This window comes from Aspergillus foveolatus (assembly GCF_047715535.1).
Source record: "Aspergillus foveolatus strain CBS 279.81 unplaced genomic scaffold BDW70scaffold_91, whole genome shotgun sequence".
In the NCBI taxonomy this organism is placed as follows: domain Eukaryota; kingdom Fungi; phylum Ascomycota; class Eurotiomycetes; order Eurotiales; family Aspergillaceae; genus Aspergillus; species Aspergillus foveolatus.
The window spans coordinates 25,164-48,734 of NW_027396155.1; the positions used below are offsets into that span (position 1 = coordinate 25,164).

The 23,571-nt window shown below is 51.8% G+C and overlaps 7 protein-coding genes across 7 annotated transcripts; 4 read left to right on the plus strand and 3 right to left on the minus strand.

Annotated features, from left to right (window-relative positions):
- Positions 1-46: 46 nt before the first annotated feature.
- On the minus strand, positions 47-5,795 carry BDW70DRAFT_172029 (type I polyketide synthase; the record flags this gene model as incomplete). Its single annotated transcript, XM_073743381.1, has 3 exons — positions 47-4,162; positions 4,261-5,371; positions 5,443-5,795. The coding sequence occupies 3 exons, from the start codon at positions 5,793-5,795 to the stop codon at positions 119-121; spliced, it is 5,508 nt and encodes a 1,835-aa protein (XP_073591668.1). The 3' UTR covers positions 47-118.
- Positions 5,796-6,687: 892 nt separating this feature from the next.
- Positions 6,688-7,726, plus strand: BDW70DRAFT_123995 (uncharacterized protein). Its single transcript, XM_073734827.1, has 3 exons — positions 6,688-6,811; positions 6,884-6,950; positions 7,009-7,726. Exons 1-3 carry the CDS (start codon positions 6,744-6,746, stop codon positions 7,669-7,671), a joined length of 798 nt encoding a protein of 265 aa, XP_073591669.1. The 5' UTR covers positions 6,688-6,743; the 3' UTR covers positions 7,672-7,726.
- A 387-nt stretch (positions 7,727-8,113) lies between these two features.
- On the minus strand, positions 8,114-9,163 carry BDW70DRAFT_172033 (aromatic amino acid beta-eliminating lyase/threonine aldolase; the record flags this gene model as incomplete). The annotated part of the gene is made up of 1 exon (XM_073743382.1): positions 8,114-9,163. One exon carries the CDS (start codon positions 9,161-9,163, stop codon positions 8,114-8,116), a length of 1,050 nt encoding a protein of 349 aa, XP_073591670.1.
- A 2,155-nt stretch (positions 9,164-11,318) lies between these two features.
- Positions 11,319-12,503, plus strand: BDW70DRAFT_164088 (fungal specific transcription factor domain-containing protein; the record flags this gene model as incomplete). Its single annotated transcript, XM_073741412.1, has 1 exon — positions 11,319-12,503. The coding sequence occupies one exon, from the start codon at positions 11,319-11,321 to the stop codon at positions 12,501-12,503; it is 1,185 nt and encodes a 394-aa protein (XP_073591671.1).
- A 1,081-nt stretch (positions 12,504-13,584) lies between these two features.
- On the plus strand, positions 13,585-15,099 carry BDW70DRAFT_164089 (S-adenosyl-L-methionine-dependent methyltransferase; the record flags this gene model as incomplete). The annotated part of the gene is made up of 2 exons (XM_073741413.1): positions 13,585-13,852; positions 13,934-15,099. 2 exons carry the CDS (start codon positions 13,585-13,587, stop codon positions 15,097-15,099), a joined length of 1,434 nt encoding a protein of 477 aa, XP_073591672.1.
- A 1,332-nt stretch (positions 15,100-16,431) lies between these two features.
- BDW70DRAFT_153836 (uncharacterized protein) lies at positions 16,432-18,892 on the minus strand (the record flags this gene model as incomplete). Its single annotated transcript, XM_073739720.1, has 2 exons — positions 16,432-17,683; positions 18,864-18,892. 2 exons carry the CDS (start codon positions 18,890-18,892, stop codon positions 16,432-16,434), a joined length of 1,281 nt encoding a protein of 426 aa, XP_073591673.1.
- A 226-nt stretch (positions 18,893-19,118) lies between these two features.
- Positions 19,119-23,386, plus strand: BDW70DRAFT_172036 (P-loop containing nucleoside triphosphate hydrolase protein; the record flags this gene model as incomplete). The annotated part of the gene is made up of 7 exons (XM_073743383.1): positions 19,119-19,751; positions 19,819-19,882; positions 19,913-20,133; positions 20,173-20,599; positions 20,763-20,839; positions 20,881-21,693; positions 21,755-23,386. The coding sequence occupies exons 1-7, from the start codon at positions 19,176-19,178 to the stop codon at positions 23,384-23,386; spliced, it is 3,810 nt and encodes a 1,269-aa protein (XP_073591674.1). The 5' UTR covers positions 19,119-19,175.
- Between the last annotated feature and the right edge of the window lie 185 nt (positions 23,387-23,571).

Genomic DNA, 23,571 nt, shown 5'->3' on the forward strand with positions numbered 1-23,571 from the left:
ACATTGCTAGGAAGTTACAGAAGTCTGATTTGGCAGAAACCCCTTTTGATGACAAAAAATATTCAATCTTGCTATCGACAGAAACAGCAAATGACATAAAGCAGTGCATAGCCTAAGATCAACAGTTCTGCTCTACCCAGTCCTTCATTTCACCAATACTAGGGCATTCAAGGAACAGAGAGCTCTTGATCTCGATTCCCAGCTCGCTACGAAACTTCTCAGAAAGGACGAGCGACATCAGTGAATCGACCCCGAGTTGTGCGAACAAGGCATCGGGAGTCAGGTCGGCTAGTTCGAGATTCGTCTCGTCCGCAATGACGCGCAGACACTGGCCCATCAGGCTGGACTCTGTCTCCTCTTGATCTGCCTTGCTGCCCTCGCTGGGCGGAGGCGTGAGCTGGCTGATAGTTGTGCTGGGTGTTCCTTGGCCGACTTCGGCAGTCGCGACAGTCACGTCAACCGGTTGACTGCTCAGTGCCGTTGCCGTTACTGGAACTGGCTTCTTGTTGCTTTGTCCTGCACCAGAGTTAAGTTGAGAAAGGCTCAGCTCGGAAGCTCTGGTGTGACTGGTTACTGGAATAGCGTGATGAGGATCCTGAGACTGTTGGCTGATGTGGGGGCTCAGGGTAGCTGCAGTAGCTGATGGCGCCGAGAAGAATCGGTCCATCAGCAGGCGTGGAACCCGGCGGAATCGGATTTGACTGAGGACTCCGACGATTTCCTGGTCTCGTAGAATATACACGTCGCCTGCGTGCATTTGCATGCTTCCTGCCTCGACAGGGAGAGGAAACATGCGGACATAGCTTTGGTACTTGACGCCGGCCTCAAGTGGCTTTAGCAAACGGAAGCTGTCACTACCAGGCGTAACGTAGAAGTAGTCCCGAGTGTTAGATGCATCACTTCCGTTCATGATTAGACCAGCCAAATGGCAGACGGGGTCGATCCAGTGAGGCGGCGTGTGATACGTGCCGTGGTCTTCGGATGTGAGGGTTACGTTGGCGAACGCTTCGTATTCGTGCAGAACCATAGTGTCAATGCCACGGTACTTGTCTGCGTAGTCGACGACATTCTTGAACAGTGTATACGCCATGTTCTTAGACAGTTGATTGGCCTTGCCTTCAACAGCCATCTGCTGGAGTGCCTCGATGCGGCCAAGGACAAGATGTGCCACTCGGTCCCACTCAGCCTTCCAGGACAGAGGATCTTCGAATCGAACCACTGCAGATGCAAAATTCTCGGAGGAGCATTCGCCTGTCTCAGCGCTGACATTGAACCATGCCAATGACATCGAGTTGCTATCCAAGTCCAGATGAGTCTCGAGTTTGATCGGTTGAGAACAGCCCTTGGTCTTGCTGGCAACCTGCGCGTGCAGAACCTCTAGGTCGCTGACATTCATGTTCACCTTTTTCACTTGGGGCACAAGCCGGCGGTACAAGTAGTCGCCCATTGTTAGCGCCATGTCGGTCCAAATAGATGATGTCGCAACGCCACAGTTGTTCATCTTATGTCCCCATACTGCAGCTAAGAAATCTGGATGCTGCATGTCGGAGAGAACATGCATCGTGGCCTTTGTGGCTTCAATTGACTCATAAAGAACCTGGTGGATGAGTGATGAGCGGATTGCAGGAGGTGCTGGAATAGACATTGGCTGCCCTGCCCTGCCACTGGGGAGGAACTGGCCGCCATACTTGAGGAGAGCCTTGTCCAGTGTCCAGGTACCGAGGTACGGAATCCAATAGTTGGTCTCATTCCAACTGTACTTGGGGAGATTGATGATCAGCGACAAAGCCGGCTCATGGGGCTTGAAGTACTCATGCCAGCACGGCGTAACACCAGCAAGGTGCAGTGTGACCAGGCTCTTGGCAATGGTCGTCATATTTTCTTCATTGCGACGGCATGATGCGGCGACACGGGCTGGAGGCATCAACCTTCGCACGAAGCTGACGCAGACGGGGTGTGGTCCACATTCTACCCAAAGTGTCTTCTCATCAACCATACCGAGATCTTGAGCGGCCTCGACAGCATCGGCAAAGCGAACAGTACCGCGTGTCTGGTTGCGGATGTACTCCGCGTTGATCGTCTTGCCATCAAACACAACGCTCCCAAGCAGGGTCGACAAAACTGGGATACTTGGAGCCTTAAAATGCACCTTCTCCGCCATATTCTCGAGCTCATCGAGTATTGCATCCATCTGAGCCGTGTGAAAAGCGAAGGGGATATCCAATAGCACACACTTGTAGCTGTTCTTCTCAAGCGTTTGTCGAATAATGCTGATCTCCTCCTTTGGACCTCCAATGACCGTATCATGGTAGGTGTTCCTGCACGATACTGTATAGTTGGACTTGGCGGTTTTGGCATCGCTCCTTAAGACCTCGTCCAAGTCTGCGGGGGAAACTGCGACAGAAAGCATAGAGTGGCTTCCAGGAACACAGAGCTTTTCTGTAAGCTGGGCGCGGCGTCCAACAAGATTCAAGACATCCACAACGGACAGAACACCAGCAACAGCCAGTGCTGAGTACTCTCCGAGGCTGTGACCGATGACAGCACTAGGTCGGACACCGAGCAATGACCAGTACCGGGCAAGGGCTATCTCGAGAACGACGATGCTCAGTTGACTTGTTACCGGGGAATCGACATCTTCCTCGGAGCTCCCAGTGATAGCAGGTACGACTGAGGGGAAGCCCAGGCGTTGGACAAGTCTGTCAAGTTGTAGAACCTGTCCCTGGAAGAATGGCGAGTCGTCAAAGAGGTCCTGGCGGATGCCTCGGCTTGTAGAGCCCTGCCCAGTGAAGGTGAACACAACAGGTGGTGCATCCGACGGAACAGGCCACACCTTTGTATGAGCCTCGTTCTCCAGGGAGGAGCGTAGGAACTTCTGCAGACCGGAGATGGTGCCCGCGGTCGTGGCAATACGCAAAGGGTGATGCATACGCCGGCCGCACAGAGTATACGAGAGATCGGATAGGTCCGTCTCCGGGTTCTTCTCCAAGTAAGAGATGATGTTCTCTAGGTTTGCTTGCAGTGACTTCTTGCTCTTGGCTGATATGATAATGGGGTGCATAGAGCGGGTCTCCACGTTGCTAGTCCGAGACTTGCGTTTCTCGGGTCCGTCTTCCAGAAGGAGCGTAGTATTGCCTCCATGGGCACCGAAGGAGTTAACCAAAGCAAGACGCTTCTTTCCTGCCTCCCTTGGCCATGGTGTGAGAGCCATATCGAGCCCTACGTTGCGTCTCTCCAGGTCCTTGGGGATAGTCGGGTTGATCTCTGTCTTAATCCCAATGTGCGGGGGCAGTTGTTCCTTTTGGAAACATAGTAGTGTCTTGATCAGGGATGAGATGCCAGCGGCGGCCTCCCCGTGTCCTATGTTGGCCTTGACTGCTCCAAGGTGAAGCCGCTGATCCGGACGGCGACGCGGTGTGAGTGGAGCGAAGACGTCCAGAACAGACTCGGACTCGATGGCATCGCCAGCCTGGGTGCCAGTACCGTGCATCTCAATGTAACTTACATCAAGTGGGTTGACTCCAGCCTTGCGAAGAACCTGCCGGTAGTTGTCTCTTTGGGCGCCTGCGTGCGGGTGCGTAATTGAAATGGCTTCCGCAGAGTGATTCGTCGCAGCTGAAAGGATCACAGCTAGAATGTTGTCATTATCAGCCTCGGCGTCCTCGAGTCTCTTAATGACGATGGATCCGATTCCGTCGGATCGGCAGTATCCATCTGCATCCTTGTCCCAGACCTTGCACTGGCCAGTCTTGGATAGGAAGTGAGCGTTGCAAAGACCTGCATAGTTATCAGGATCAGTGATCACATTCAAGCCGCCGGCAATTATGGAATCAGCTTCGCCTGCCCACAAGGCAGAGCAACCGGCATGTACCGCAGCCATGGAACTTGAGCAAGCCGTGTCAATATTGAAGGAAGGCCCCGAGAATTTGAAGAAATAATTGATACGCCCTGTGGCAAAACCGCGGACGCCTCCAGGAACCGCATAAGTGCCAATGTTCTGTGATGCATTGAGCTCGCGCCAGTCGTCGCTGGCCTGGCCGTAGTAGACACCAATACGGTCCGAACGGGTTGATGGAGTGCGGCCTGGAACAACACCCGCCATCTCCATAGCTTCATAAGCAGTCACGAGAGCAAGACGCTGCATTGGGTCCGTTTCTTTGGCCTGTTCATCGAGGGTCGCGTTAGCCAACAGTTAACAGAGTGGTTAGGATTGGATCTAGCAGGGGGCTGGAGGGTCGGGGAATGGAAGCACAAACATACCTCTTTGGGAGACATGGTGAAGAATGCAGCATCGAAGAAGCCAGGACGGTCAATGAAATTGCCGAAGCGAGTCTGAGTGGCATTCTCAGTCTTTCCAGACGGGTCATAATGCGCATCCAGATCAAATCTATCCTCAGGTACAGTCGTATGAGCGTCACGACCTTGCTCTAGCAGTTCCCAGAACTCCTCGAGATCGTTAGAGCCTCCGGGCATACGGCAGCTCATGCCAACAATGGCTAATTTAGAGTAGGCATGGGAACTGGGACGACGATGACCAAAATCTTTGTAGATCCAATCGATAAAATCATTTCGCTTGACTTGAATCTCAGGAAATGCGGCCTGAATGGTTTCCATTATACCCTTAAAGACAATGGATGTCCTGAAAGTGTCGACTTGTAACTCGTGCGGTGGACCGGAAAGACCAGAACCAATGCGGTCGATAATGTTCGCTGTGATATTGTCCAGGTAGATGGTCCCTGTGATAAGCTCTGTGCTGATCTCCTCGAATAACTCGCCAGCTGTCGCCGCAGTGAAGGGCTTGCCGCTTCGGGATGAGAGCAGCGAGTGTCGTACTGGGCGCGAGGGAGGAATGAGCGCTGCTGACTCGCCGAGAACAGCACTGATGTCTTCCTGCCCGTAGATGTGCGGTGCATGGCACAGCCCATCATACACCGGCAGAGCAAAGGACTTGGAATATCTCAAGGCATGAGAGCGCTGAAAGGCTTCCTTGATGCGCGACGGTGGTCCACTGATGCTCACCGAGTTGTTATCCGCTGCGCTGATGAAGATTTTGGTGAGCTCGGGGCCGCCTGACTCCGCATTGTATTTGGACAACTCGGCCTGGACATCTTCTGCTTCCATGCCGGTAACAACATGAGCCCAGCTCTGCGGCGTCGCATCAGGCTGAGGTGCCTCGAGCTTCCGAGAAAAGTCGTCAACGTAGACTCCCAAGCGAAAGGATACTCTTAGGCTCTCCGCTCCGTTTCTGAGCACGTCAGCGAGCGTATTTGATAATGCCACAGCCGCAGCAGCAAAGAGGCCAATACTCAAGCCGGCAAGAGTGGTGGGGGAAGAGTCCAGATTTAATTCTATATCCTCTGCCTCATGTGCTCTATTCAAAAAGAAAAAGAAAAGGCTCTGTTAGCTTTGGCTTTGCCATAACAGTCACTTGAGGGTTCTTACCCGATCAAAGTACCAAGTTGTAGTACAACTAATAGAGCGCTTTCCATTGCTGCTCCCAGGCCACCTTGGCGAAAGTCGCCATGCTCTGCCAGAGTCAAGACGGACTCGAAATGCGGGACCTGGTCTTGTAAAAGTTGCGGGAGCTTAGAGATCTCATCTTTAAGAACCAACGTCGCCTCTTGGATAAAGGCGCTTAACAAACGAAATCGTCTGTCTTTGCTGTGCCGGTGGAGACGGCGGAACAGAAGTTTCAAGTCATCACTGGGAAATTCATTTCCAAAGAAGACAACCTTGCTTCTATTGCCCTCCAGGGGTTTGACTTCAGCCGCTTCGAGATGGGTGATGTCAGCCATCGCTGCGAGTGCTACTGGTATGCTAACGTTGTGGCGACTTTGTGATCATGACAGGTGCTGGATAGACGAAGTGGTGAGAAAAAAAAAATTCTACAACGAGCACGACCAGCTCTGCAATGTGCTAGCTTGTGTCTAATATGGACGGGCTCTGCAGCACCTTTGAAAAGAAAAGGAAGCTCTGGATCTGGACCATTTACGAACTACCCAGCATTCAGATGAATAGCTTTAGATATTCTCGTTCCGTAACTCCGGTTTTTGGACCAACCCAATGAGCGCTGCATACGAGCCCTTATCCCTGCAAACCGAAAGTATTCAAGATATCTCCAAAGTGGGCCTGGTTTAGCTGGTGAGCGGAGTCCGATGCTGAGCAACACCGATCAACATACATGCGCGCGAATCCCTGTCTGCGGCAGCTCCATAGTAAGCGAGCTAAAGCCCGAAAAGAATATGGCCGACAAAACGCCCGGCTCCGGAAAACCGTCAGCTTAGGGGAACAAGCGCCATCTGCGGAATGCCGACCAAGTAGGCGGTTACTAAATCATGCCACACCATTGGGATGACCTGGTGGGTACACTATACTCTGGAGAGGGAGAGAGCATGGCGGGAGTGACATACAGCTGCGAGACATAAAAAATATCATTTGGCCGGTTTCCCGTTCGGCCCTGAAGCTTCACTGGTAATCGAAGTCTGCTCCCGTGGTTGGCTACGAATTCTTCTTCTTGCTGCACTATTACGAAACCTAGTTTCAACATGGATCCTCCAACAGTAAAAGACCTACCGGTTCTCGGCGATGCGTCCCTCGCGGCAATCGATTGGGCTCGGTTGAGAGTAAATGACGAGGGTGAACGAAAGAAGCTCCTTGAAGCTGGCGAAAGGCAAGGCTTCTTCTATCTCGATCTTAGCTCCGATGATAGCTTTCTTCAAGACTGGAATGCTGTCTTGGACTTGATGGGACAGTACTTCCACCTCGATGATGATCAAAAAATGAAAGATCACCGTATGAGTGATACACATGGGTGCGTCGGACCTTGCTCATGGAAATCTGGGTGACATAGTCTCCTGGGGTACACATTCTAAATCAACTACAGATATGAGCCTGTTGCTACATCGTCTGGTGCCGTGAAAGGTCGGCCAGATTACTACGAGTCTCTCAAGGTAAATAATCACGCTTTGGCACCCTATAACGATTAGTCTCTAACCAAACTGTGGCAAGGCATCGAAAGATGAACTTAGTTCGCGAAGCAGCTTGCTCGCTCCGGTTATTGCGGAGAACTACAACCTGATCTCTCGCTTCTGCGCCACCGCACATGAGGTTGTCATGACCATTCTAGGTAACTTTGGCACCGCCCTATTTCCCGACGGAAACACAAACCTGGGTTCTTTCCACTCTGATGGCAAAGAGTCTCTCACTACCTTGTCCTTGTTCCGCTATCCAAAGCAGGGGACTGCCGATGTTGGCGTAGGGCATGGCAAGCACACCGATCTCGGCACATTGACCTTTCTCCTGTGTCATCAATGGGGCTTACAGGTGCTTGCCAGGAATCCGGGCGGATGGAGATTCGTGGTACCTAAGAAGAACCACGCTATCATCAATGTCGGTGACACGTTGCGCTTCCTTTCTGGAAATCGTCTATGCTCTGCGGTCCACAGAGTAGTGCCCACACATGAACTTCAGCATGAGGACCGCTATAGTATTGCATACTTCTTGCGGGCTGAGAATGGTGTCATCTTCAAGGACAGCGTTGGACGTCTGGTCACCGCCAAATCATGGCATGATGAGAAATTTGAAGTTTTTAGGGCTCCACATGAAGAGCAAGAGAAAGCTCCAATCCTGACCGGTGGAATGGAGCGCGGCGAGAGTCTCATCTCAGTGTGAAGGAGAGATTATCTACTTTGTGGGGTCATGGTAGGAATTGTCAGCTTTCCAATTAGAAATAACCTGCTCCCTGTGTTGATAGTACGGTCTGTAGCTACAGGGTCCTCCGCTTGAGGTAGAATGAAGGATATTCGGGTCGCAGGTATTTGAAGTTTTACGTGAACATATCTTGTTCGTTTGTTAGATTACTCCTCATGGTGTTGGTGCAGGCAAATGACAAGTAGCTCGAAAAGCCAGAGTGATGTCTCCACTCGCTATAACCTTTCCTTTTTTTTTTTCCCCCTTTTCTATGGGTAAAGGCGAACATAAGGTGTTAGTTATGTTGCTGAAAGATTTGCATGGAAGATCTTTTATACGCATCAGTGAAACTCATTGAAAGTATAAAGTCATCTAACTGAGCACAAGATAAATACTAGGTGCCCTATTCTCGGGAATATGAGAGTTAAAATACATTGCTCTCGTTTTTCTTTGCCAGTAATGACTGCATCAAGATTTCCAGTCCCCTGACCGCTTCATCACAGATCTGATAGTGCACTACCAGTCTTGGCCCCATAAGAGCTAAACCCAGGGCCTCCCCTTTCTCGATGAATTCTTTCAAGCTGGTTCCTGTAGGCCCGAGATCCAGCCAAACCATATTGGTTTCGACGGGATAGGTGAGTTTGCCACCGTGAGTCTCCCAGATCCTCGCGATCTCCCTCGCTCGAGTATGCGACTCTTGCAGCTTGCCACCCAAAAAGGTATCTTCCACAGCTACTCTGGCAGGTCCGCATATGACGCCGGACTGGCGCAGCCCTCCTCCAATGCTCTTGCGAATCCACCGCGCCCGCTCACGGAAACTGCGCGTGCCTACAATGATGGAGCCGATAGGAGCACCAAGCCCTTTCGAGAAGCAGAGGTTGACACTGTCAAAGCACGCGCAGTAGTCCTTCAGAGAGCCAGCTCCAGCTGCAACTGCCTCCCACAGACGGGCTCCGTCGAGGTGCATAATGATGCCGTGCTCCCGGGCCCAGTTACTGATCCGTTGGCATTCAGAGAGGGGCATAATGACGCCGCCCAGTGGGACTTCCAGCGAAATCAGCTTAGCAGGGCAATCAGTGACATGTCCAAATCTCGTGACCGTCTTCTTCTCAAGGTCCTCCAGCGTCAGGTAGTTGCCATTTGACGGCTCAGCGGGAACGGTCATGGCGCCGCACAGGCTCGCAACGCCTCCTGCTTCGTGGGTGAAAATATGGGCTCTGTGATCTGCAACAACACTGTGTGGTGGCCCTTGGAGGTGTGTCCGGATACTGACTTGATTACCCATGGTTCCGCTGACTACCAGGAGACCAGCCTCTTTGCCAGTAAGCTTAGCGATCCAGGATTCCAGGTTGAGAGTAGTGGGATCCTGTTGAAAGTCATCATCACGGAGAGTGGTGGACGCGATCGCGGAAAGCATTCTGGCCGTTGGTGAGGTTGTAACATCACCCAAATTCAGAGGATATTTTAGCTTCATCGAAGCTCAAGTGTAGGGATCTTGTTTGAGGCGAAGAGCACTTACTGCGAAAGTCAAATGCCGCCAAACCTGGAAAATCCCAGCTGCTCGCACACACCTTGCCATTGACTGCATCATCTACTGCACCATCTACTGCACCAGCGGCATCTCCATCAAACAGTGGGCGTACATGTTTGTAGACTCGATAGTCTGGCCGTTGCCCTTGCACTTGTGTAGTATCGTCAGCAGTCATTTTCGCCTCGGCACTGCTTGGTTCGGATAAAGATCTTGATGGAGCCAAAAGTCGACACAGAAGAAATAATGGATGAGTTGAAACAGCAGTACTTTTTGCGGCGCCTGAGCCTGTCACCAGCGCTTTACCAGCAATGCACGTCAATTCGTTTCCACTTTTCTATTGCGTATGTATTGGGGACTAAATTTGCACTTTTGTGTATTAGAGCACTACTGGATCCCACGCTCCCAAGTGTTTAATGCACAAAAGTGGTATGCTCAATACCGGACATTTGCTAATCTATCTCGGGCCGAGTGCCCGGACGGAGATATCGGGTCTCCGGAACCCCGTATGCGTGACAAGATCAGCCTCAAGTTCGGAGACCACAGCCACAACGAGTTAGAAACACGGACACTTGCAGCCCAATCTGTATTAGGCTATTGCTTAGCTTACACCATTTAGTACCAACAAGTTTGGCTTTGGCCTCGAAGATTGCTTGTGCTGGCAGAGCTGGGCAAAGACACGCCACAGTGGTATCATAGGCTCGTATACCAGAGAGTCGGCCAGTCACAGTACGAGCTTGGTTCATCGTCGGCTCTCACCTAGGGCTTATATCACCTCGACGGATTCTATGGAGAGCAAAGCTAGCCGTGAAGAGTTACAAGCGCGGCAAATGGGGACTGTCTTGAACGGCTCTGGCCCGAGCCCAAGCCAGCGAGGAGTTCCCCAACTCAGCTGTACGAGTTGCAAAGACCGCAAGCTCAAATGTGATAGACTTGTTCCTTGCGGAAATTGCGTTTCTTATGGCGTCGGATGCGTACCTGTTTATCGGCGGAGATTGCCAAGAGGCCGCTATGCCCATACTTCACGTCGAAACTCGTCACCGAGCAGAGGTGGCGGGGAGCAAACCCAAGAATCTAAGAAGGCGTCCTTGGCAACAGCAGGTTCAGGGCTGGGTGAGCAAGTTCTGAGGCTTGAGAGCTTTATTACGGGGTTGGATTCGACAACGACTGCCAGTGGAGAAAATGATCAACCTGGGAAGCCGTCCAAACTCCCAGTAAGTTTTGAAACTCGACACCCTCCCGAACTTGTTACTTGCAAGTAAAACCTCTTCTGCCTTTTTTTTTTTTTGGTTCACTTTATACAATCCAGAAGACAGAAATGGGAGAAACGGAAGCTAAGACCATGTTTACAGGCATCAGAGAGTTCAGGCGTAGAGTCTCACATCTCCCCTTTGCCATGTCCCACAAGTGTTCCTGCAGATGGCCAATTTCAGCACCCTCAAGCTTATGAGCAAAATTACTTTGGAGGAGAATTCATCAATGAGGTATGACTGATCAAAAATCAAATCGGGCAGGCACGGGGTGCACATCTATGACCATTTGAACAGTATATTGACAAGAAATCGATAGAACTCCCGGATTCTTGATGCTATGGTGATGGAGTCAAGCAACACCGATATGGGGAATCAGCAATTCTCAGGACCAGCGCTGTCAGATCTCGACTCGTGTTCTCGAGGCAAGATGCCGGTAGCCGAGCTATGCCAGATCTATCTCCAAAACGTTGACCCCATATTAAAACTCCTTCATAGACCAACGTTAAGCAGATGGATGCTGCGGGGGGAGAAATACCTGGCATACCCAGACGATCATCCCCCACTCGAAGCCCTGAGTCTCGCAGTATGTTATGCTGCTACAATGAGCATGTCCGAGGATCAATCTCAGGCGATATTCCATACCAGCAAAATCAATTCGGTGTCAGCATGTCAGACGGCTTGCGAAGCAGCAATTTCCAAATCAGATTTACTAAGGTCTCGTGATATAATCACACTTCAAGCTTTCGTATTATACCTTGTACGTTTAAGGTGTTTATTCCCGTAATAAGAGAAAACTGGGTGCTAACCTATTCACCATCAAGATCAGTAGGAGGGCGCATGACAAGAGCATGGCCGTGCGGACGTTGATAGCCGTGGCCGTCAGGAGCGCTAGGTCTCTCGGTTTACACCAAGACCCTCTGGACGAATCATTCTTCGACCAACAGGCACGGAGCCGACTTTGGCTGACCATTTGCTTGTTGGACATACAATCCTCTGTGGCCCAGCTATCGGAGCCTCTAATCAGTTATCGAGAAGCAGCTTCAGCCCTAGCCCGCGTACAACATATTAATGACTCCGATTTCGACCCTACAACAGCAACTCCAGTCACAGACCGCGAAGGACTTACTGACACAACATTCACCCTTATTAACTACCAAGTTGAACTCGCGGGCAATCGGCTAAGACTTCCTCCTTCCGATCTAGCTGATGACAGGAAGACAAGCACAGGGAGCGGCGTGGCGGCCTACTCGAACCGCTTACATGGCCAGCAGATGCAAGAGTCCCAAATTCGTCTCTTTGAACAAGCATCTCTTTGCCTGCTGCGCTTTTGTGATCCTGATTCTTCGGCATACGCGTGGTTCACGTGTCACAGTATACAGTGCCTGGTGGCGGCAGTTCGGCTTGCGGCGCTGAGTACATATTCACAGCATACTAAAGATGTCCAGGGGCATCAGAGCATGATGGCGCAGCAAGCCAACCGTGCTGAAGGAAGCAGAAACTCGGAACTTCTACGCCAAGCATTGGGTTACCTAAAGAAGATGCAGACAGTCCAAACGGATTCGCGTAGCGAGGGGTTTCGGTGGTATCTCAAAATGCCTTGGTCCGCCCTCGCCATAGCGATCGGCGAATGTAACGTCTGCGCCGACATCACCCTCGTACAGCGCGCATGGCCACTTCTCCAGGGATGGTATCAGCTTTACGAGCGCAGTGGAGACAAGGTGATCTCCGCAGAGATAGTCGCATTGATGCAGCAAATGCAAGCAACAGCAAGTCATCATAGCGGCCAGCAGCCCAGCGGGGGACAGAGTGGTCGAATTCTAAGTGGATACTCCGTCCCAGGCTCGGCCTCTACTGTACTCTTGACCACTGGCTCTGGTTCCGGAGAGGTCCCAAGTGCATTGGGCGAGGCAGATATTCCTTTGGTGGATTTCGAAAATGTGTTCGAGGCAGATCGCAATCCGTCGACGCACCTGCTGTCACCACTCGTGTGGGACGAAAACATCCTATACTATAAATCCGTAAGGGGTGATTGAATCAATTGCATTATTGCAAACGGGGCATATTTGTACACATTATCGCTAAGGCGTGTGGGTATACCAGAGGGAAACATTAAGCTCCTACAGCTAGAGTAAGCAAGCCGTGATTACTGCAGTCGACATACACTTGCCAGGTGCCGACTCTGTAGAACAGTGTTAAGCACTTTGATACAAGCAGACTTTAAACAGCGGTCTTAGATACACGTCAGTATTCCGCGTCTGATTCTATTATGCCGCAATTCTAGAATGTATCTCTTCCGCAAGAGATTACAGGTCTGTCCTTCACAAGTACAAGGCTTCCATTCAACATTTCTTCCAAGCCAACCGCGAGAGAAGCGGCGAATCGCTGTTCGGATCACTGGACAACTTCTCTGGTTGGTTTTACTCTCGATTGTGATAATCACTTATAAAAAAGTGCAAATCACCACCAGTGCTTGTTAATCCGCTTATTCCTGGATATCTTGCCGCCTCCAATCTATTGCAGAATCTCATGGTACAGAGCGCTATGTTAAGCGCCAGCTATCTGTTATGGTAAAGTAAGTCCGTTCACGTACAATACATACCCAGGAGTGCTCAGGCGACCGTACTGTCGCCCTATCATACTTCACAGACGCGGCATTTTTTCTCCATCCGAAACAGGAATTACTTGGCGATTTTATGGATTTTCCTGGTCCGGAAATCCGTAGGATCCGGTTTAGATTCCAAAGGCTGGAGACCGGATCCTAACCTTTTCGAGGTCGACGGAGATCTAATCCCGGGATTCTTAAGCTAGGGCTGACAACTTATAGCGGGGATTTCGGCCCAAGCAAGGTACGCTATATTCTTTGACAGCAGTTGTTTATATCAATCGGCCACGAAAACTGCTTGAACCCTCCAGCTCGGGGTCAATACATGGCCCTTAGTACAACACGGATCAGAGTCCACAATTCGCAAAAAGGACGCCACCTTCATCACCGGCTTCAACACTTCAGGGCTCGTTGTAGTCGACAGAGTACATCTACGCAATTTTTCAAGTTTTTTTTTCTAGAATTTCATCGTCAACCCTCACAGAAGCCAGACCCGGAGACACTTCGTTTCCATGGCGACGTATCAGTCACCAATCTTCAGTGGTCCGGAGATTTTCGATGTGTTCCGGAAGGCCATCTCTACCGAAACTGGAGTTGAACTCGGGGATGCCGATGGCAATATCCTCTTCGACGAGATCGGCCTGGATCCTATTACAAGGTTTTCCATTCTCGACATTGTAGCCGATAGAACTGGGGTTGAGCTGCCGGCATCCCTCTTCAGGGACTGTTGTACCTTGTCTGAAGTTGCAAAAACACTCGGTTATAGCACGAGTACACATGGTATGCAGGGAACACCAACCTCGCACTTGTCCTAGCCGCTCATATCCCTTTGCAGTGGTTGCCGATGCTGACATGGTATAGGTGTGGTGGTGTCTCCATCGACGTCTATGCACCGTGCTGCTTCCAGAATGACCCCTCAAAGCGCCTTTGCAGGCGTTAACCATCTTGCCGCACCGTTCGCGGCAGAGACGGGCTCCGCCAATTTCTGGGCCGAGGTTTATCCTGCGCAAAGACAGCTGGTCCTAGCCTACATTAATGAATCTTTCTTCAGGTTAGGCGTGTCACTGGATGAGCTTCCACCGGGAACAGCTGTGATGTGCCCGGATAATGTTTTGGCTAAACATAGGCGAGTATTTAATGGCGCCATCTTTCAAATCCTTGAAGATGGGGGTATTGTCAATCGCCAAGGTAACGAATACGTACGCACGTCAGCCACCACCGGCAAACAACCATCTCAGATCATCTTCGACAACCTTGTTCATCACCACCCTCTGTACGCCAACATGCATCGGCTCCTGAATCTTACAGGCTCGCAGTTCGCCGAGTGTATTACCGGTGCTGTGGACCCCATCAAGCTTTTGTTCGGCAAGAATAAGGACTTGCTCCAGGATTTCTACACCAACGCTCCAATGTCCGTAGCGGCCTCCAAGTATCTCGCAGCGTTTCTCAAGTGCATCTTCTCCGACATTGTGAAGAGAGACGGCGGGTGCATCGAGATCCTGGAGGTTGGTGCTGGTCTGGGCGGGACAACAAAGTTCATGGTTGAGATGCTGGTCAACGCTAAGATACCATTCAAGTATACTTTCACCGACATCTCATCTTCTTTCTTTGCTGCCGCCAAGAACAGATATAGGCACCTCCCGGCAGGCTGTATGGAGTACGTCGTCCTCGATATTGAGCAGACGCCTCCCGAAACCTTGCAGCGTCGTTTCCACTCAGTGATATCGACCAATTGCATACACGCCACTAAAAGTCTCCAAGTGTCTTGCACCAATATCCGGAAGCTTCTCCGCCCGGGGGGTTTCTGTGCGCTTATTGAGTTCACCACAAGGCTTTACTGGCTAGATTTGGTGTTTGGGCTGCTGGATGGATGGTGGCTTTTTGAGGATGGCAGGAAACATTGCACGGCTGACGAGGCTTTCTGGAGAGCCTCTTTAGAGGCGTCGGGGTTTAGTGATGTTCTTTGGACGGAGGCTAGAAGGAACGAGAAGCTCAACCCACAGTTGCTTGTAGCATGTATTGATTAGTGGGGAATTGAAGATTGTCTATCTACTCTATCACTCTATCAATACCCTGAAATATTAGTCTGACTCCGCCGCAATAGGTCTTACGCAGCGCTTCTTGCACGACGTTGAGGGAGACCCGCCAGGCTCAATCCTAGCCTATCTACCCTCTGCCGGATAAACCTTTTGCATGTCCTAGTTTATCCAGCATGGTTTTGCCTCAGAGGCACATATAGTCGAGTCTCGCGCCGGCGGGGTATGAAGATGTGACACATGCCACCGTGGCCAACCCTGGGTTTTTTTTGATCAAAATACTCTCGTTGCTCGCTAAAGCTGCTGCCGCAGTCTTTCGCAGTAACCAAGCGATGGAAATAACGCAGGCACGGCGGCAGGAAAGGTCCTTCGGAAGGCTTCCTTGCAGCATGCCTTTAGAAGGGGAAACCTCTGTCGGATATCTCATAGACCCAGAGGTGCAAGGTGTCTCCGTTTGCACCACCCCGCTATGCGCTCGGATCAATATTGAGATCGTTTGATCAGTGTGTATTTATAGTTGATGCTCATCGAAGTTACTCCTAGTTCTTTAGATAATTAATGCATTTGACGATCTACTCATTGACATACTAAACGATAACCTCCGCAACTAGCTATTGTTGTGCAGTTCTAGAGAAGTCTTCCCGCCCGCCCAACAACAAAAATATACATTGGACTACGCACTTCAAAATGACTATTAACGAAATCTGAAGATATCGCGAAATAGATTTAGAAGCGAAATTGACTGAGGATTCGAATAACTAGTTACACGCGCTTAATACTTTGTATACCACCCACCACCCTTTTCCAGCAATTACAGCTTTGATCCGCTTTGGCATTATTTCCACCAACTTGTCAAATAATACTGGGATATCTCAGGCCACGCTTGCTCGATAAGGCCAGTGAGATGTCCTCTAACCACTCAGGACCTCTCCATACTTCTCCAGGCTAGGATTAGGCACATTAACTCTTCCTAGCCCAGGCATGCTCGGTAGGGCTGGGATTAGGTCAGTACGGGTGTGACAAGCTACGCTCGGAGTCCTGATTCAGGCTCTACCTCAATAACCTCATCAAGGGTTTGGCGGCCCAAGCCCTATCAAGGCATAAGCAAGGGGTCAAGCGATAGACGCCTAGAAACCAGATCAAGAAAGGAGTCAAGGGATACACCTGCGAGACTAAAGGAAAACTACCGTAAGCGAGGGAGCGACGGATCTATATCGACTGTACTTAGTTCTCTAGCGAATTCTTCTCGTACAACAGCCAAATATAGGTATACGGCTCTAGCCCGTGGCATCTTCAGAGCCATTCGTGCATGCTCTTGTAAAATTATATATCGTCGGTCTCCATTATCTCGGCCTTGACAACTCTAACTATTGCTCTGAGCTTCTCCTTCAGAAGTGGCTTTAGAGTCGATGTGAATTCTCCACCGTCCTTTATATTTCGACTGGCTGGGATGGCGGGGCTCCTGCTAGACGGGATTATTCTTTCGATAATATTTCCAAGTCTGGTAAGCTCACTCAGAAGCACGCTGGAGATGATCTTCTGCTTGACAGAACTGTCTGGTAGGAATGCCCCTACGGCAATCTGCATATCTGCAGCTATTGCTGCTGTGGCAAAATAGTCCTCCATAGCGTCTTCGCTGCGACCCTTTTCATCACTAGCCAAGGTCGGATTCCTCTGAGCCAATAATAGCCGCTGGTAGGCGTCTATTATGCCATTGCAGCAGACAAGAGCAAGCAGGGTTATATTGGAACAGTTGAGCCCACAGGGGTCTTTCAAGAGGACCGACAAGTTACCGATAGCCATGCTGTTAATCTTTAGTATCATGTCGATGCCCGGAGTGGGCATGGAGGAAGGCATATGAAGGCTTTCCAATGTTGAAAGAACAACTCGGATATTTGCCGAAGAGTCGGCTGCGTGGGTGTTTCCCATCCCATCGGTGCCGAAGGTTTTGTCGTCTAGTTGAGGGTCCGTCGGGTCTGGTGGCAGAGCCAACAGGGCCGAATCAATAGCTGCCATTGTAGGAATGGGAACGTCGCGCATTTTCGAGTCACCATGCCCGAGCCTTGAGAGAAGAGAGAAGTCTAAACTTGATTCGTGGGGAGCGACGTAGATTTCATGTGGCATGCCGGCCAGCCGCTGTGCTTCGAAGCCACGAGAGGACATGAAGTCTGCCGACAGGGAGAATCCCTCATCGATGGACGTAGGATCAGCCGCATGGCTGCTGAAGTCTTCTGCGAGGCCGGTGAGGCCGTGTCGCGGGGGCCTCGGGGCTGGTGACCTGGGAGGGTTGGCTTGCCTGTACATGAAGTTTGCCGAGAGCGTGAACTCCTCATCGATGGATGTAGCATCAGGCGCATGGCTGCTGAGCACTTCTGCGAGGCTGAGAACGCTATGTCGCGGGGTCCTCGGAGCTGGTGACTTTGGAGGGTTGGCGGGCCTGGAGACCATGGCAGCCGACGCAGCTTTTCCCCGGCGCGCCAGACTATAGTGACACACGACCCCGCTCCGGACGCACCGCTGACAGTTTGGCCGGTCCCGACTGCATTTCACTTTGGCTTGTGCGCAGCTATCACAACTATCCTTGAACCTGGCGGGCCGGTCCGGAGCATAACTGACATTTGAACCCGACGGGGAACTCATGGTCACGTGCGGCGTAATTTATGGTTACTCCCGACAGAGACGCCGGTCTTGGAATACCTACGCAGATTATATATAATCGCCAATGCCTCTGGCCTGGTCCCAGCTCCCACCCCCAGCCTTCGCCCTGTCTAGTGTAATGCAGTAGCCGTTCCTGTTTCCCGCTCTGCTCAGCTAGACCTCTCGTCTCGTCGCCAATGCTGTCAAATGTCTTGTTGTGAATCCCTAAGGATCAAGCTTCTCAGCTGGAGCACGCAAAACGCCAGTCAGGAGCTGATAGGTGCCCGCACCCAAGCGAAGCTGCGTCGGGTAATATATCCCTTAACTGGCTAGCACGCTGCTAGTTTCTACTGCTATTATTACAATTATCCGGCCGCTAGTCTGGGTATATAAAAGCTGAAGTTGGCATGTTACGGCCCCCACGCGGCTGCGCGGCCGTTACCAACTAATAGGCCACCGAGAGCCCACTGTTGACACCTCAGAAGATGCATTAGCGCTGACCCCCCCGCTACAGCCCACTGATGGACTCGCCTTGCCTTCCCCCAAGAAAATAGGGCCAGGCAGTCTATGTGTACTTACACCAGTCATGTACGCAAGGGAGTAGCTCCGATTCACACAGGCCCCCGCTTTCTGGGCGAATTGTAGTAGCCAGAGTCGCCCGCTTTTATATGGAGACCGCCATGCACGATACCCGGTCGGCGGCGTATAAAGGCCGGACTAGCCAGCATATTAGTCAGAATTTAGCTCTGCAAGGAGGGTTAGCCCTGTTTGACTGAGCGGGAAGTTCATACAACCCGACCATACAAGGCTGGGTGGAGCCCTGTGAAGACCGTTAATCGTCATATCCCGTCGGAACCTGATGAAGAAGCGATAAGCCTTCATATAGAGTACAGCGATTGGACAGCGATCGCTCTCCACACCCCCCTCGGACGTCGATAGCTCCTCACTGGGGGGCTCGTCTGCCAGTGAATATTAGAAGGATTACCTCGCGCTGGGATGGGGCCAGGCGTCCTTCTCAGCCAGCATCCCGTAGTATCTGCACCTCCCTCGGTACAGCGAGTGCACTCTCTGTATCATTCACAAAAGCCGGTGTTCCTGTAACCTGCTAGTGCTAGAACGCCCTCTGAATTGCACCACCACGCACCATGCCGCGCAACAAAAAACATACAATCCCGACCCCTTGGGTTACAAGTCATCCTCCAACGAGCCGGCCCCGTCTTCTCCGTGCTCATCTAGATTCTTTTTCGTCTATGTTCCCATCGACAAGCACCGTATTAATGATACCCACAATGCCCGCCCCTGCTTCTCCCGCGGACTGCAGATTCCAAGAGTGGTAAGCATCGCCAAGAATGAGTCAAGAAGGAGCCAAGGCTGTGCTAAGCGCTGCGCCGAGCACTGTCGTGTCACCGGTGGGCCTACTGGAACGCCTCATGGCTTCCTTGCGAAGGGGAGATATCGCGGTTCCCCAGCACCGCGAGCCGTCCCCTGAACAGCATGCTGGCTTCTTGAGCCGGTTGACCTTCTCATGGATGTCATCTCTCATGTCCAAAGGCTACAACCGGCCTTTGGAAGTCAACGATATCTGGCTGGTCAATCCAGACCGGAGCACGCAAAAGCTCGCCGCGGACATCCAAGTCAAGTTTAGGGGCAACCTCGATCGCGGGTCCAAGCGACCTCTCCTGGTGGCTATATGGCAGACATTCCGTAAAAATATCATCATCGGCGCGGTGGCGGCATTTCTGTCGAGTTCTTGCCAAGTCGTCATGTCGCTGGTCGTCAAGTACATCATCACCTTTGCTGAGGAAGCATACGACGGGCGCGACCCCGCCATTGGCAGGGGGGTCGGTCTTGTCATTTGCCTGACCTGCCTGCAAGTGCTGGCTAGTTTCGGAAACGCCCACATGTTCTATCGCGGGATGATGACGGGCGCCCAAACGCGATCTGGCCTCATTTCGATCATTTTTGACAAGGCCATGACAATCTCCGGCCGCGCCAAAGCTGGTAATGTCGCACTAGAACCGCCGCCTGCCAACGCCAGGGAGCGATGAGGAAAGAGACCACTTTGCACGCCAGGTGGAGAAGACGGACCCCCGGGGAAACACAAAGGACCATAGGCCGCGCAGCAGCGCTTGGCCGAGTGGACGAATCATCAATATAATGTCCGTAGACACGTACCGAATCGACCAGGCCTGCGGTTGGTTCCACGTCACCTGGTCGAACGTGCTCGGTATCATTGTCACAATTGTTCTTCTCATCGTGAACCTGTCCTACTCCGCCCTACCAGGGATTGCAATCTTCCTGCTCTCACTACCGATCTCCATGCTGGGCATGTTGGGCATGTTCAGACACCGCAAAGGCGTCAACAGGATCACCGATGAGCGAGTCAATGTCACGTAGGACTTACTGTCGACCATCCGCTTTGTCAAGTATTATGCCTGGGAGGGCGACTTCCTACAGCGCCTGGCGAGCATTCGCAAGAAGGAGATTGCAGGGATCCGCTGGCTCCTGGTGATTCGCAACCTTCTGAACACCTTTGGCACCACCACTCCTGTGCTGGCCGCGATAATGGCGTTCATCGTGTATTTCAAAACCCAGAACAACCTGAGCTTGGCTTCAGTGTTCTCCTCCCTTGCTTTGTTCAACCAGTTACGAATGCCATTGATGTTTGTTCCCTTCACTCTTGCCATGATTGCCGATGCACTCCAGTCAATCGACCGAATCGAGGAATTCCTCGAGGCCGAAGACTGCCCAGTAGAGGAAGCCTCGCCAAAGTCAACGCACATTTCAATACATATGAAGGACGCATCCTTCACCTGGGAACAGAGCACGCCTCCCGAGCCTAATGAGCGCCTTCGTTCCAGAGAGTCGACCGAAGAGGAGATGAGGGACATGAAACTGGACAACGACTATAAGAAGAAAGGGGGAAGATGACCAGAAAGAGAGTAAAGGTCTCTCCGAACAAATACCAAGGCCATTCTACTACGTCTTGTGAGATCGTGGAGGAGGAAAGAGCCCAGCTGACACGCCGCCGTTCTCGATGCATGGCCTTCACTTGCATATTGAAGGAGCCGAGCTCATTGGCATCATCGGGACTGTGGGCTCTGCAAGTCGTCGCTGCTCTCGGCCATCGCTGAGGAAATGCGACGGACTGCAGGCGAATGCACGACGCAGGGCAGACGAGCGCTCTGCGCCCAGGTTCTTTGGATCCAGAGCACCACCATCAGGGAGAACATTACCTTTGGGCAAGAGTTCGACCAGGCCAAGTATGACGCCGTTATTGACGCCTGCGCTCTCAAGCCGGACTTGCGCATCCTTCCCCATGGCAGTTTCACCGAGATTGGGGAGAGGGGAATCAACCTGTCAGGAGGACAGAAGCATCGCGTCAGCCTGGCCAGGGCCATATATTCTGATCCAGACATCATTATGCTCGATGATCCCCTCGCCGCAGTCGATGCCGAGACTGGTAGCCATCTGATGGAGCATGCGATCTGCGGCCTCTTGAAGAACACCTGCAGACTTCTCGCCACTCACCAGGTGCAATTACTTAATCGCTGCGACCGAATCATCGTCATGGACAATGGGAAGATAATGGCATGCGACTCTTTGGACAAGTTGATGAAGCGAGACGATGTCTCAATGCGAGTCCTACAGACAGTACAGATGGGTGTCGAACGCGAGACCGCCAACAGCGACGCATCGCGAGCGACTGCCACGACGCCCAGAGTGCTCGAGGAAAAGTCTGGGGATGCGATCATGCAAGAAGAGGACCGCCAATTCAAGGGCATATCTTGGGAAGTGTACAAAAGTTACTGTAGCTCGATGGGATCTTTGCTACTTCCCTTCTTTCTACTAGCAATTCTGGTGGTCTACCAGGCGAGTAACATCGTTACGAATTTGTGGCTGGCTTGGTGGTCGAGTGGCCAATATAGCCTGAGCCCTAACTCATACGTAAGTCGACGTGGCCCCCACCATCAGATGTGCGAGATTCTAAACCAAACGCCGCGTGCAGATTGGAATCTACATTGCTCTTGGAGTCGCCCAGAGTCTTCTGCAATTTGTCTCGATGCTGGCATTGTCTACTTATGGGACCGAGGCGAGTAAAAGGATGTTTCAGCAGGCCACAAAGAATCTGATGCACGCTCCTGTGGCTTTCTTCGACACCACGCCCGTAGGCCGCATTATGAACCGCTTCTCCAAGGACGTCGATGTCATGGACAACAATCTGTCCGAGTCGGTCCGTATAGCAGCGACGACTCTTCTCACCGTTCTATCCATCGTGGGACTTACCGTGTCATACTTTTACTATTTCGCCATTGCCCTGGTGTCTATGATGCTGATCTATGCTTTTGCATCCAGTTATTACCGTGCCTCCGCTCGGGAGATCAAGCGCATCGAAGGTATGCTTCGCAGCCCGGTGTTTGCACTCTTCAGCGAAGGAGTCTCAGACACAACAACCCTGCGTGCTTACGGGGAGGCTAAGAGTTTCTCGAGCCGAATTGTCTCGGCAATCGATGATATGGCGTCTGCCTACCACATCACCTGTGCTAACCAGAGGTGGTTGAGTCTTCGGGTCGACGTCGTTGGCGTCGTTTTTCTCCTAGTGACAGGAATGCTGGTCGTAACGAACAAGTTCAACGTTTCACCGAGCATCAGTGGTCTCGTGCTCTCTTATCTAGTCTCCATTACACAGACACTGCTGTTCTCAGTCCGACAAGTGGCCGAGGTGGAGAATAGCATGACGTCCGTGGAGCGAATCCACTACTACAGCAAGCAAATACCTCAGGAGGCCTCAGATGAGTCATGTACTGCCAAGTTGGATGAGTGCTGGCCTGACAAAGGCGAGATCATCTTCAAGGGCGTCCAAGCGCGGTATAGCCCTGGCTTGCCGCTCGTTATCCACGATCTGAACCTCCACATTCGCCCAGGCGAGCGACCGGGTATTGCGGGCCGCACCGGAGCTGGAAAGTCTAGTATCATGGCAGTCCTGTTTCGCATAGTGGAACCGTGCGCAGGTTCTATCACTATCGATGGGTTGGACATCTCGCGCGTGCGCTTGCATAATCTCAGATCGCGCATGTCAATTGTGCCCCAGGATGCTACCGTAGTCCGTGGGACGGTACGCTCGAATCTCGACCCTTTTCATAAGAAATCGGATGAGGAACTGTGGGAAACACTCCAGCGGTCACATCTCACGGCTACGCCCCGCAACGCTCAGGACAGCCAGAGCCCTAGTACTTTTAGCACCATCACGTTAGACACAGTCCTGGAGCCAGAAGGCTCCAATATATCACACGGCCAGCGGCAGCTGCTGGCGTTGGCACGTGCTCTAGTACGTGGCTCGCAAATCATCGTCGCCGACGAGGCGACGAGCTCTATTGACCTAGAGAACGACGCAGCCATCCAGCACACCATAGCCACCGCGTTTCGAGGCAAAACATTTCTGTGCATTGCACATCGACTTCGTACGATCATCGGCTATGATCGTGTTTGTGTTATGGATGAGGGTAGGGTAGCTCAACTTGGTAAGCCCCTGGATCTTTATAACGATGAAGATGGCCGTTTCCGGCAGCTCTGCAACGAGAGTCGGATAACCAGAGATGAGGTGGCAGCTGCGGCAGCAGCTGCTGGGACGGACAACTAGATGTCTGATTTAGTTGTGTATAGAGGAGATGAAAGTGGACTGTCTTGTTTTTCTCCCCAGGAGCGAAAAAGGAGACGGGGGTTTTGACCTTTCTCATTCACGGGCTGTGCTCTACCGCTGTGTACAACCGGAAAGGGTCATGAGTCGTAATACAATCAAACAGACCCTAACATGACCACTGTTCA

What these genes read in the sequence shown, in the direction of transcription:
- BDW70DRAFT_123995 (XM_073734827.1), top strand. Translation starts at nt 6,744, where the DNA reads ATGGGACAGTACTTCCACCTCGATGATGATCAAAAAATGAAAGATCAC. An exon ending in CGTATGAGTGATACACATGG is followed by an intron (nt 6,812 to 6,883) that starts GTGCGTCGGACC and finishes AATCAACTACAG; the next exon opens with ATATGAGCCTGTTGCTACAT. An exon ending in ATTACTACGAGTCTCTCAAG is followed by an intron (nt 6,951 to 7,008) that starts GTAAATAATCAC and finishes AACTGTGGCAAG; the next exon opens with GCATCGAAAGATGAACTTAG.